General features: G+C 40.5%; 1 protein-coding gene across 2 annotated transcripts in view; it reads left to right on the plus strand.

Annotated features, from left to right (window-relative positions):
* Positions 1 to 1,618: 1,618 nt before the first annotated feature.
* emc2 (ER membrane protein complex subunit 2) overlaps positions 1,619 to 14,596 on the plus strand; it is a 43,357-nt gene continuing 30,379 nt past the window's right edge. For both annotated transcript variants that reach the window (XM_084051815.1, XM_084051816.1), the window contains exons 1-5: positions 1,619 to 1,662; positions 3,622 to 3,735; positions 7,805 to 7,869; positions 8,959 to 9,044; positions 10,878 to 10,935. In XM_084051815.1, coding sequence (XP_083907941.1) covers positions 1,623 to 1,662; positions 3,622 to 3,735; positions 7,805 to 7,869; positions 8,959 to 9,044; positions 10,878 to 10,935 — 363 coding nt within the window. In that variant the 5' untranslated portion in view covers positions 1,619 to 1,622. The remainder of the gene's footprint in view (positions 1,663 to 3,621; positions 3,736 to 7,804; positions 7,870 to 8,958; positions 9,045 to 10,877; positions 10,936 to 14,596) is intronic.

The following is a 14,596-nucleotide window of genomic DNA, read 5'->3' on the forward strand; positions in this document are numbered from 1 at the left end:
ATTATCATCATCATCATCATCATCATCATCATCATCATAATACATTTTATTAGCACTCTTCAATACAATGTTACAAATTGTGCTTTGCACATGAACTGAGTTCTAGTCCATTCTGCTACCTATACAGTAACCTTTTCATAACGTTTAATGTCAATACAATTATATTAAAAAAGCAACTGATATTGTTGGCCAGGCTGGTATGTAAATATCCAGTGGTGGACAAAGTACTCATTCTACACCCCAGTACTTGAATCATAGTATACATACTCCTGGTCAAATATTACTCAACTACAAGTGAAGGTTGCTCTACAAAATTTGGACTTGAGTTAAAGTGCTGGAGTATTGGCGTTTAAAACATACTTAGGCAAATCATTCAAAATATGCTTTATTTTGTGTCGGGGTAGTTCAGTCGGTAGAGCTCTCGCCTTTGGACCTCAAGGTCATGGATTCGATCCCGGCACCGCCAACTAAGCCTATGAGTAGCACGGCTTGGGTGTGGCAAGTCGTGCGGTAAGTACTGGGAGCTGATGGTAGGTGTGGCGCTTCACCTCAGCAATCCATCTCCCAGGGGACATTGACAGACTCCGGCTGATGCCGACAATAAGCCTCTCCAACCTACTTATTATATGCTTTTTAAAATACTTAAGTTAAGTATTCAAAAGTAGAAATTACAAAGTACATTTTCTTTTTAATATCAATGCATTGCTGCATTAAAATGTTGACAATTGTTCCAAAACAATTCAAAGATTTTCCAGACATTTTCAAAGAGTTTGGGGGGAAAGTCGATCTATAAGCTCATTGCGACCTGTTGTGAGGTTGTAGATCTGCTATTTTCACTTTATTTGACATACAGATCAAATGGTTAATTCCTAATGTAGTCTACATTTTTGCCTTCCTAGAAATGTGGTAGTGTGTGGTCAAAAGTACAATGTTTGTGAAACGCAGTGGAGAGAAAGTCATAAAGTATCAAAAAATACAAATACTCAAGTAAAGTACATAATTCAGTACAGTAGCCTAACTCAAGTACAGTGGTGTAAAATAACTAAGTACATTTACTCAAGTACTGTACTTAAAGTACAATTTTGAGGCATTTTTACTTTACTTGAGTATTTCCAATTTTCAACACTTTTACTTCTACTCCACTACACCTCAGAGGCAAATATTTTACCTTTACTCCACCACAATTATTAGAACATAGTTAGTTACTAGTTACTTTGTAGATTATTATTACGAAACATACATTACCCACTTCAGCCCTGTATACATTTCAGCCATTTGAAAATAGCTTGTAGATCTTTTATTTTCAAAATATTTTAAAACATTTTATACATGTGAAAACTTGTGAAATGGGACATTCTGCATAATGACTACTTTGACATTTACTTTATATTTTGATACCAATGCTTTTGTACTTTTACTAAAGCAAATTTTGAATTCCGGACTTAAACTTAAACTAACAGGGTATTTCTACATTGCAGTATTGATACTTTTACTTAAAGTAAAACATTTTTTAGCACTTTTTTCTCCTGACTATTGACTTGTCAAACAGGCCACACCCACAGCAGATACATCATCCATGACGTCACACCCACCCGTGTGTTGTCATTCAATGAGAAAGAAAGATGGCGTCGGTGTCAGAGATGTACGATGTGGGCTGGGAAGGTAAACAACACATTAAAACACAACGTGCTTTTCCCATTTCTATCACTGAAAAATCCGCGTCTAACTGAACGTGTCGTCCGGTGTGTTTAGTTCACTGTGTGTGAAAGAGGAAGGTTGTTACTGGCTTATTACTAAGCATCTGACTGACAACATTAGCTACACAAGCTAGCAAAGCTTAGCTAGTGGTTGATAATGAAGCTAAGCTAACTTTTAACTGTCTTACCAACCAGAGCTGCGTTCACAATTTGTGGCTGAAGTTGAAACCAGCTCAACGTTTTTGTAGCTTTTGTAGCAGTTACAAACGTTGGATGTACTGTATCTATCGTTGTATCTTTATGTCGCTGGCTTCCATTGAAAAAAAGAATGGTAGCCTGTATCTCTGTAGCTGGCTGCCAGTGTGAACACAGCATGAGGGTGATTCTGCGTTATCTCTGTGTCCGACGCAAATAAATAGCCATCTGCAGTCGACATGATGATGTGAGATTATAACGTTTCTAGCAATAGAATCAATGGGAACTTGGCTTTAGCTACTACAGCAGCGCCGTCTGGTCCTCGTCAAAGAAAGAAAGACATTGGATCTGTAATATTTTACACACCTAGCCTCGGATCAAGACTATCTACTTTTTTTTAATCGATTTTGATGTCTAATCGATAAAATATGTCTATGATAGTATTGATCCAAGGCTACTGCCTTTGATCAAGACTATCATAGATGTATTTTATCGAGTCTGACTTTCCTATCCATGATTGACGTGAAAATGTCAAAATCGATAAAATACATCTGTGATAGTTAGCCGCAAGCAACTCTTAGATCCTATTTTTAATATCTGGAATCTAGAGTTGCAATATCAACCCTTGACAGCCCATACATCCAAACAGAAAAGTCCTATCTGATTGTATTAAACAATTTATTAAACTCACCAAGCTTGCTGTACAGAAAGCTTGGATTATCCTCTTTGTATCTGCACACGTTTTTGTTTCATAAAAATCCACCGTAGACATTTTTATGAGCTACTTTCTGTCAATAAATTCCGTGCAGGTGATTATTTGTAAGTGTTGGAGTTTGGAAGCGCTCGTTTTCAATAACGCAACGTCCTGCTGCCTGCTGCATTATGTGACATTTCAAAACGGGTGGTACAAAGGACCGTTGAGAGATTTCCAATGAGCGCTTCCAAAACTTGTCACCTGCATGGATTTTATAATTCATTGACAGAAAGTAGCTCATAACGTCTAGTCGTCTAATGTCTGTGGTGGATTTTATGAAACAAAAACCTTGCAGATACAAAGAGGTTAATCCAAGCTTTCCGTACAGCTGCAATGTTGGTGAGTTTAACGTTGTTTAATACAATCAGATAGGACTTTTCTGTTTGGATGTATGGGCTGTCAAGGGTTGGTATTGCAACTCTAGATTCCAGATATTAAAAATAGGAGATCTAAGAGTTGCTTGCGGCTGTATAATAGTCTTGATCCAAGGCTATTACACATCTAACGTTACGTTACCGCACCGGCTAATCTTGGATCCCATGTCAACGTCGGCTTGAAAACAACACTGACACGTTCTACTCGATTTGTTTTCAATGGAACTTTCAAATCACCCACGTCGCATGAGATTATTTACTCCTATAAATAACAGTGTGCCTACTTAAGTTTCCAATGTCACTCTAATCCCACATTGTCAAGACTATCATAGTCATAGATGTATTTTAATTGAGTCTGACTTTCGTCGAAATCGATAAAATACATCTATGATAGTCTTGATCCAAGGCTAGTGGGCAATCATGGTTTGATTGATAAAAAATAGTGTCCTGCAGTGAAAATGTCTAGACATGAATGTAATGCACAAACACACTGAAGATAAAGAATAGAATGTCAGTTAGCCTACTACTGCCACACACATTTTTAACCTAATAGTATACTAATAAAGAAATTGCTCTCATTGCTTAATTGTTTTGTTGACAGAGATGAGAGACAAGCTGCGGAAGTGGAGAGAAGATAACAGCAGAAATAGCGAGCAGATTGTGGAAGTCGGCGAGGAGCTGATCGGCGAACATGGCTCTAAACTCGGGGATGACAGTAAGTTAGGCTGAAGGATATCGACCTGTCAGATTGTCAGATAGCGATTTCAAATGACCACAGAAAATGATCGTTTCAATAACAAGTCTGAATAACCCAGCTTCAGTATAATTAGCTCTCTCTGTTACATTCTGTTCCACCGACATACACGGCGCATCACTGCCAATACAGACAAAATGTTGAAAATACAGGAAATTAATATGAAGAGGTGGGTTTTATTCACAAACCTGATGTAGATACCACAATAAATGCCATGGAAAACATTCTGTTTGGTTTGGTTGCTGGTCCATGAGCAAGGCTTCTCACTGTCTCTTTGATGAAAATATGGCACGTCATATAAATATGATGGCACATCATATAAATGAAGGAGAACATAGCCCTCACTTATGTTCACAATCTAATAGTGTTTTTTGAATGAGGAACTGTCGGAGTGTAGAGTTCAGTACGTGTAGCACTCAAATATTATTCTTTTTGGAATGCTTAGAAGAACAGATAATGTTATCCACTGTGGGCCCAGATGCATTGGATCTTGACATTCTCTGTGGATAAACCCCGGTAACGTTGCTTGGCTTTTCAGTTTGCGGTTGCCCTACTTAAATAAAAGCACATTGGATTTTATCTGTCATTAACTTATTTTTTTTAACCCATTAAGACCTGCGGCTGATAAAAAAAAATCTTCTAAATCCTAACAGTTTTCTGAAAAGAACGTATGTTGGTACAGTGGTGTGTTCAAAACCTTTTCATGTCAAGGACCCCCAAAATGATATGTATTTGGCCGAGGACCCCATCTCAAAATAAGCTGTTCCAGGGACCCCCAGAAGCAAAAATCTTAGGTACAAATGTTAGGTTTAAAAAATATATATATTCAAAGATTTGCACAATTTTCACGATTTAAAAATAAATAGCAGATCTACAAGCTCATAGCGCGGCACTCTGTGCGCACTCTATGAGCTTGTATATCTGCTATTTTTGAATAGCCAAAGAAATCTTAAATGACACAGATGCGTTCTCGGTCTTAATGGGTTAAGAGAGAGCCTCATGTCAGGCTATTTTTGGGCAGGTTAACAAAATATACTCTGGATTAATTATTTCTAAAACATTTATTTTACAAATAATTCGTAAGTAACATAGGGTCCCTTTTTTGTTTTTCTGTCAAAATACATGGATAGAAACACAGGGTTTGCAAACGTAATTCAGACGTGGACATAAAGTAACGTATAATTAAGTGACGTGAGGTAAAATGATCATGGTTGGAAGTTGGAAAACAAGGAATGGAAACAAAGACAAGGTGCAAGTGGAGTGGATGATTATATAGTGCGTGGATCCATGGATGTGTGAGTAGGCATCTCCCTTCAGTCTGACTCATGTTATTACTCCTGAAATGTTTTCATATAGGCTTACACAGAGCTAGGCAAAATTCATAACTTCTCAGTATTTAGATTATTGGATACACGTTTGTGAAGCCTCTGTAACCACATGAACCCATAGTACGTCCTTATTTTGGGCATGTATTATAGGCTAACCTTTTCCCAAATGTTATATTAGATTTTTTTTGTATAGTCCCCAGGGGAGTCAAATAATACAACCACTTCTTGAGAAGACAATAGCGAAAATAGCCAATCTACAAGCTCTGTAGATTGGCTCTGTAGACTGCTTCACAACAATGCTTTGTGAAGCATTGTTGTGAGCTTGTAGGTCGACTATTTTCCTCGCACAACACCATCATATGACAAAGTTAAAATAGGGCTTAAGAGGTTAATCTGCCACTTGCATTTACTCCTGTTTTCCACAGTTTCAATGTGGTTTTGAGGGATGCAGCATCATTTCTCTGGGTTTGGCTACCACCTGGACAGTGCAAAGGCAGTTTCACCAAAAATAAATAAATAAACAGTAATTTGAAACAACGTAAGCCCCATTATCAGTGTTCATAAATCCGATGGTTTGAAAAGTAGTGAAAATAAACACACTGTGTGGATAAAAAAAAAACGTATGGATCTATTGGTTAAGACAGCAAAACCACCGGTTTGAAAGTCATAAAGCACCCTACTAAGCCCTTTGCCTGTTTTGCAGAATGGCTCTGACTCAACATTATGATTTTTGCAGCAATGTAGATTCAGTTTTACCTACCATAAACATATCAAAGGTTTAGGTTTCCTTTATAGTCCTGCTGAATTACGCAGTGAAACTCCTTTTCCCCCCAGTCATTATGATTCATACAGTCCTTAAAGTGGAGGATAAACATTTAACACACCATGGTTTTTATTGAAACCAGCTCTTAAATTGGCTGTGAAACAAGATTGCAATTATCAAAACAAGAGCTGGAATCATAAAAAGGCAAAAGAAAACTCCAGGCATTTGTTTGTCTTAGCAGAGGGCTATCAGTTTGTTTTTGGAGTGAGATTTTATTGTTCTTTTTCAATTAGTAGTATTGGGTGTCCATTTGGCAGAGGAGTGTGTGGCGTGCTTGTTGAAATAGACTTCTGACATTTAGTATTAATCTCATTAATTGTCTTCGGCAGCCAAAGCTATTAGTGAATATATTATATTGTGATAGCTGACGAATGCAATAAACATTTTTAGTAAACATTGAATGAATCTCTTACTGCTAGCCACAAAGTGAAACATATTACAGGAGTGATGCAGATGGTCAGTGAAGTGTCTCACTATGACCTACACACTACACAACTGCAAAAAAAGAATAAAAGAACACGCTGCAAAGACGTGTTGGGAGTTTTATTTTATAGTGTCAAGACTAGACATATTGCTCCATAATGTGTTGTGACACAAAAAAGTCAAAATATGCATCATGGTGCAGACATAAATATATTGAGAAATCAGTTATGGCCAGAATCTGATATGACCAGCTACAACTGGGTAACAAAATTCACAAATCAATATCACAATTTTGTGCCAAAGTAACGAGACACTGACCTTCTTACCCATGTAATTCCTCATTCCTCAGTGGCAGTGATAAACATTTGAGAAGTGACTATGCAGTGTTTTTTCCAAACACATTTTAAACTATATTTAGTCTAATTGCAGTATATGGCTAGATATGGCTAGTATCCATTAGCTCCATGTAGGAAAGGTTTAATGTGGTGTTTGGTGATACAACTTAAGGATATCACAATATATATTATGGACAAAACATTCTGTCTTTGTCAATTTGCTCCATTTGTCCGTTCTCACTGTCAGGAGCCACACTTGCATTACTGTGGATGGGTTTAAAGTAGAGGTAGTTGAAAAATACATTTAAAAATATCAAATGTCTATGTAGAATTCTTCAGATCATTCATATTGTTCAGTTATTTCCCAGTACTGGTAACATCATGCCACCTAAATAACTTCAGACATACATTTTGACATTAATCAATTGCAACATACATTTTTATGAAAACCGTTGGTGTTTCGTTTTTAATCCATCTATAATTAGCTGACCAAACTTGCTCTGGTATGTAAAATACAGTAACTGTTTACACAGCCGCTAACGCTAACCTGTGCGATGGACTGGAAAAATCCCTCTGCTGCAATTCCAACATTTGCTCTGGTTTTTGGTTCCACTGAACACATATAGTGTTTTAAACATCTCACCATTTTCAGCCAAATTTTTCTGACAGATATTTTTAGTTGATGACAACACACTTCAACATTTCTTCAAATACTCTGGCACAACCCTCACAATAGCCCAATCTAAACCTGTTCCTTTATAGCGAATTAGTTAACATATCACATTGACATCTAAGAAGCTCTAAGCATATTTTCTAGCCAGATAATGCTTATCTCGATCGAAACATAAATATTGTACAGCCTAAGAAATATGTATGTACCGTACAAATGTAGAATACATCCCTGACGCATGGTAGATGTATAGTGTAGCTGCCGTTTCAATAAATCACTCGTGAGTTCAGGGTGGGAGCAGCTAACATGCTGTGCTGCTGTTTGAGTCACAGCTTAAGACAGTACAAGAAGTCAATTTATCATTTTTCAGTGCTATACTAGGGCTCTTGAGTGGGAAGGGTATTAAAGTGTCTCTCTCTAAAACCTCTTTGTCTCTGTCTCCTTTGCCCAGTATGGATTATTTATGAGCAGGTGATGATTGCTGCGCTGGACTGCAGTCGGGACGATTTGGCTTTGGTAAGTTCCTACTAACATCTGCCTCCCACACCCTACAGCCCGAAAAGCCATCGCTCACTTTCTCGAAGCCATTGCTACTTTGCAGCCCATCGTGCCAAATGTGTGAATATGATTTTTATTTGGCCAAAAAGTATTACTCTGTCTGTACTTTGGAAAAACAATTTGCTGAGTGTTGGAATAAGAGGGTGTACAAAATGACTGTTGAAGCACGCCTTAAGTGTTAGCTGAGCTTGGCCCTCGTTTATGAAGTTCAACTGCCTTTTTCCCCCCAAGGATTCATTTGCCATCCTGGAGTTTTATGGGATGTTTTTGACATCACATTTAGGAGTGTTCGTCGGTCCTGAAAATGGTCAAGTCTGCATAGAAAAAAGCCCTGTGAAAATAGAAATTGTAATTCTGCGTGGTTTATCACGTGTGTGATAATTCCCTTAACAGAAATCATGGGGTCACTGAGTGCATAATGGTACAGATGACATTAGAGTTAAATGTCTTTTTGCCTGGCTGCCAGCCTTTCTACCATACCAGAGAAAACAGGAGAGCCAGACATAAGCTGCTGGATGGAGCGAAAGATTCGGACCACAGTGCAGACTTTCCATCTCGTTCGGGATAACACTGAATGTGACGATAACCATTCCTCACCTCTCTCACGAGTGTATGAAACAACAGCCTCCAGTTCCTTGTAGAAGAGGGGAAATGAAAAAAAAAGTGCTTGCAGGAGAAAGCATCCTCCCTCTCCTTTTTATAGTAGTGAGGGTGGAATTGTGGGTGCCCACATGCGTAACGCGGTAACTGCAGATTTTTACATCCTTTGCATAGTACAGTGTTGTTGACTTTTTTTTTTATGATGCGTCCTACGAACGGAAAACACACTGCCTGTTTTTTTTTCTTTCGCTGCTTTGCGCTGACTTGATGATCCAATTTTAGCCTTGTTTTTGTTTGCAACGTCCTTGTTTGGGAATCCACAATATACATATACATATGCGATTTGTTTGTGTTAATTTCTTAGAGAGATGTGTTATTAATGGACCATAACGCCAGGTAAGTTACTGCCAACCATAACTGCTCTTTTCTCTGCCCACATCCTTGCAGACCTGTCTACAGGAACTGAGGAAGCAGTTTCAAGATAGCCACAGAGTGAAGCGATTATCGGGCATGCGGCTGGAGGCTTTGGAAAGGTAAGCAATGAGGGCCCTCATGGTAATGACAAAAAAACACACAAAAAACAAACGCAAGCTCAATATTTAACGTATTGGACTTCAGGGGGTATCGGGGGAGGAACTGCTTGCAGATCCTAAGTGGTATGGTGGTCTGTGTGTCTGTGTGCATGTGTGGTGGGGTGTGTTTATGTTGGCTCACCCACCATTCCTTTGGAGACGAGGGGAGAGGAGCGAGGAAGAGTTCAATGCTGGGTAGCCCTGTGGCCCTTTAGCCTGAGAGGGATTCCCGGGAAGGAAGTGGTTGAATCCCACTGTTATTCTGGGGGTCCCTCAATCTGCTCTGGTTTCTATCTCTCTCTCAGTCTCTCTCTCTCCCTCTGTCTTTATTACTCTCGCTCTTTCTCCTGTTGTGTTTTATTTTTGTCTGAGTGAGTAGGTCTTGTGTGCCCTGTAAATATTGACATGTCACCGCAATATCAACTTCTCTCTCTCTATCTCGCTCTCTCTCTCTCTCTCTCTCTCGCTCTCTCTCTGTGGACAATTTTATTTTCAACTTCACAATTCATAAAAAAGCAGACAGACACAGAGCATGAGAAAGGAAAGAAACAGCGGGTATTTGTTTTACTTTACAAAGCTAAGTAAGGGTAATTCAATCTGTTTACCACCTCTCTCACGTTCCTCTGCCTGATCACGTTGACTGGTTTATCGGTTATGTCAGAGTTTATGCGATAATTGAGAGTGATTGCTCCTGCACCGTCAGATTAAATAAACGGCATGCTGGGACCTAATTGGCAGCAGGCAAAGCTACACTTGAATGACGAAGCTTCAAACAACTAAGGCAGGCCTATTCCTCCCACTCTAGCGCGCACACACACACACACACACACGCTCACACACAGACACAGATGCACGCACGCATGCACATCTACCATGGTCCCTAAGTAAATAAAGCAAATCAAAGTGGCTCATTGAGTGGTTGCCTGGTGCCATCTGAAATCTCCCAGAGTGTGGCTGAGTAATAAAGTGGAAGTGAGGGACGGAGTGGTGCTGGAAGTGGGGCTGTTCAGCGCTAATCGGAACCAGAGTTGCTTCTGTCTGTTGTAGGTTGTGGGCGGGACAGGTTTTGATCATGGAACCCTGGCTTTGGCTGCTAAAGTGTCAGCGTTGCAGATTGCCCCCCTCCCAATAAAAAAAAAAAGTTTCAAAATCATCCATCAGCCCCTGATTTGACATGACAAGTGAAGTGCACATGCCTCTTATTTCCCATATTTCTTTAGCGTATGATTTGATATTTACAGCTCATAACGTTTCATTCATAACAGAATCCATGTGGGCTCTCCCACACAGTTTGAGACGCGCGTTGGATGTAGCTGCTTATCAGGTTCATATGTGCGGGCGGGGGTTCCGTATCGGCCAAGAGTAAGGCAACTGAACCAACGACTTGAGCTGCGGTGCTGGATAGATGTAAAAGCAGCAATTTGATTTGTTTAAAAGGTGAATCAAATTGGATGCAATCAAATGGAAGTACAATCTCCGAATCAGGGTGCTTTGTTTGTATTGATTTCATGACTCACCGTGAAGTTCGGCTGTTTGACCGGCAACGCTAACTTTAACGACTGTTTATTTCTTTCCTTCACATCACTGCTGATTTCCGTACGGCCTCGCCGTAATGTAATCACAGAAACCTGCCACGCTGTATACAGAAACTTGATTGCCTTGAACTCTCGTTTGATTTCCCCACCACCTAATTTTACCCGACTCGTGAGATCGTGTGAGTCGTTAAAAAAACAAAACAAAATCTGTTTTCTTTCTTAACTTCCTTTCTTTCCTTTTTTGTTTCTGTCTCTGAAGGTACGACGAGGCCAACAAGTACTATGACGCAATCCTACAGGACGACCCCACCAATACGGTAAGAGAGGAGAGGAGAAGTTCTTAGGTTCCTACTTTGTTTCACTTTGTGGTCTCAACGTTTTTGGAGGGGGCTCTAAATCTGCTGAGGCACTTTGGTGTTAGCGGTGTGAGTTTGCTAAGTTAAACTCCCCTTGGCCTTCTCTGACCTCAACCACACTGCTGATCAGTCTCTCACCCACACCACTGACAAGTGTTCAAGGGAAGGGGGGTGATTCATGGATTTAGTGAGCGGTAGACATGTTTGGTGAAGCTAAAGCATAAATAAGAGTCTGGCCTTTGAAGACGGTGATTTACCAGTCAATTCAGACCCCCCCCTCCACCCACACCCCTTCTAAATGACCAGGGCCATGCTCCTGTCCTGCCTCCTCTATTACTGGCTTGAGGTGCAAAGCCTACTTTTCATTAAGCAGGTGAAACAGCCTTGTGGAAGTGGCCCTTCTACATATACAAACTGCCCTATCACTTCTCAACTTCCATTTGATATCTTCCAGAAGCATGTCTATGCAGTGTTCTGCCAAGCACACGCTACCGAACCCCGAAACATAACGTACCTGCTGTTAATTGTTTCCATAAGGACATGTGGCCTCGCAAGAAAATAAATGTTTTAAAGGGTTTTTCAAAAGAAACCATGAACTTATTTATTTTGGCAATGCCCCGCCCACCCGGCCCCAAAAGACGTTGGGGAAGTTTCCTGCTCTGCTCTTTTACACATGGACTTGCTATACTAAACATTTTAGACTAAACATTTTCCCTTTGTGTTGGCAAAATGCTACTAGTCTAGAGACAAAACATAGACATTGTTCTCTGGATGTCATGTCAACTAACTGTCAAAAACAAATGGAGGCCTTGATGACCAAATCAATAAACCCCAACCTCGCTCCGATGGTGGCGTAAAAGAACCCCCCCCCCCCCCCCCCTCACTCACCTTCACTTTGTCTTGACCATCTGTTTACTTTGCCTTCTTGTTGCTGTTGGAACTGACCAGTCCTATTCGTCATTCAGTCTTTAAAAACAAGGAATATGGCTATTTATTTTTCATGTGCTAGATAGCAGAGCCCCTCAGGTGTTCACTACAGTGGATGTTATTTTCTCGGAAGACAGCGATTCTGATAATACTGTTACAAAAAAAAACAACGTGCAGATGAATATAATAAAGTATTTGTATATTTTAGTTGAATCAGTGTGGGAGGTCCTGCCATTCTATATGACCATTTTACAATAACCCCTCAGTCTTTACCCTGCAGTCTTCTCCAAAGGTAGTTAAGTGACACGGTAATCACACCCATAGGGTGATAATTGATTAGATTTAAGCCCGATACAGCCAATCCAATGAAACCTGCATACTCAAAAACCAAAGTTCTGCAGAGGCTTAACCCATTAAGACCGGAGGCCGATTCTAAAAACGTCTTCTCAAATCCTAACAGTTTTCTGAAAAACGTATGTTGCTCAGTGGTGCCCAGAACTTTTTCCTGTCAAGGACCCCCAAAATTATATGTATTTGGCCACAGACCCCCATCTCAAAATATCTTGTTCTAGGGAGCCCCAGAAAAAAAAAAATATATATACAAAGATTTGAGCGAATTTTCATGACAGAAAATTATAATCTACAAGCTCAAAATGACGTGCTATGAGCTTGTATATCTCCTATTTTTTAATAGCCAAAGTATAAATAATGTTTAAAGTGGTTAAAATGATTGTGATGCTATCTATATTATATCTAAAATGACACAGATGCTTTCCCGGTTTTATTGTGTTAATTAGTTAATGGAATCGGCAGTGAAGAATCGTATGGCGTTTTATCCTCCACTATGGGAATGAAGGTCGTAGCTCAAGCGAGGGGATGGGCACCACCCAGGCATGGCACACAAATCCTCTGGGACATTCACGGAAAAGGGACGGGTCCATTTCCTGTTCTGTGAATGCTACCGACCACCGTTACCCATGAGACCGTGGGGGCTGTCAGTCAAACCCTCAGGGGTGGGAATGGAACAAAACAGACAAATAGGTCCTCTATCCTACGGGGTGTCAACTCAACAACCTTTTTCCCACAATCCCCATCCTGGCTTGCATGGGTGTGGCACGGCAGGCAGAGAGGGTGAAAAAATACAAGCACGATGACATCATCTAGGTCACCTGTCTGAGAGACTTGAGGCCTATCTCTCCACCCGGCATGTTCTCCAACATGTTCTTCAGAATGTGGGGCGAGGATGGGCCTGAGAAATGGCGGAAAATTGGCGACCACAGGGAGGACTTGTGAGGCATCCCAGCATGCGGAGCAGAGATTGGAAACTGAGCTGTTGTAATTGCAGGCTGTGGAATAGATGTGGTACCCATTAACCAAAATTGTTGAATCAACAAAAATTGCTCAAGGTTTCTCTGCCATGGCGGTGTCCAAAAAATGTTTCGAACTCTTAGCCCTTCCATCGCTTGCTATGTTCCAATACCTACAGCAATGATCTGGCTAAATTCTCGTCTGCTTGCGTAAACGCATTTTTCCCCCATTTTATGACTTATTTTTGAGTGCTGTGGATTATGTGGTGTCCACAACATTTGCATACAAGGGGGTAGCAGATTATTTATTTAGCATGCTTCTGACTCAATCATCCAGTGTGCATCTAACCCCCTCATTTCATCTTAATTGGTTTATATAAAAAGCAAGTATTTCTAGAAGAAGCCATTGAGGTCGTGCAGAATCCTGAGGTTGACCTAGAATTATAGCCTGTTGCAGTTTCAGGACAAGATAGTGTTTGCAGAGGTCAAGTGCACTCAGATTTCATCTCAACACTAGATCCTCTGTAGACTGCTATTTTAGATTGTTTCATGCATCATGCAGTGGTGAGCTATTGAGTAATATGGCGAGGATTCCAAAACACAAGACATCTGAAAAAAATCTTCCCTCTCACTCTCTTTCTCTCTTTCTCTGTCCACTTCTATCTCTGCATCTCTTTCTTTCTTTATCTTTTGGTCTTTCTTTTTCACCCACCCACCAATCCACCCCAGTGTGCTAGGTGTCTCTGTCATGGGCCTGGTTGCGACAGGGTCGTACGTTAAAGCCAGGTTGCGGTAGGTCGCAGCAGAGAGCCAGGGGTGATGTAAATAATCCAGTCCTCACTCTTGAGGGCTCCTCTGAACGCTAATTAAAAAAGAATCATGACAACAGAGGGATCAGACCCACTGCCAGGTTTTTCTGGATCATTAGTTAGAGAAAGGAGGAGAGAGAGGGAGGGAGAGTGCGAGAGGAGCGGTTTGGAATTGCTCCTCGTTTAATAAAGTGCCGTATGACTCTCCAGGCTACCAACTTCCATATGTTCCTTTGAGCCCCAAGTGGTTCTTTATCTGGAACAAAAAAAAACTGGTCGAGAGAGAGGAGAGGTGGGTGGGGGGTGCACAAGTGCACAAAACTTGCATTGAACACTGCTGCAGTGCTTGTCTAAACTTTTACCTCCCCCGTTTTGGTATTGGATGAGGAAAGAACCCACATGCTTGTAATTTAGAAAACTAGTGAGTATAAATTCCAGAATCTCATAGCGTCAAGTCCCGGTGGAATACGCTCCCATGTAAAACGGTGTGATCTTCTGAGGAGATCTGTGTTTTCATAAGCAGGCGAGAGAAAAGAGGAAATAACGATTTGACCTCCTGTTGCTCCCCAATTATTGTGA

Source organism: Gymnoscopelus microlampas (genome assembly GCF_963454915.1).
Source record: "Gymnoscopelus microlampas genome assembly, chromosome: 3".
Classification (NCBI taxonomy): Eukaryota; Metazoa; Chordata; class Actinopteri; order Myctophiformes; family Myctophidae; genus Gymnoscopelus; species Gymnoscopelus microlampas.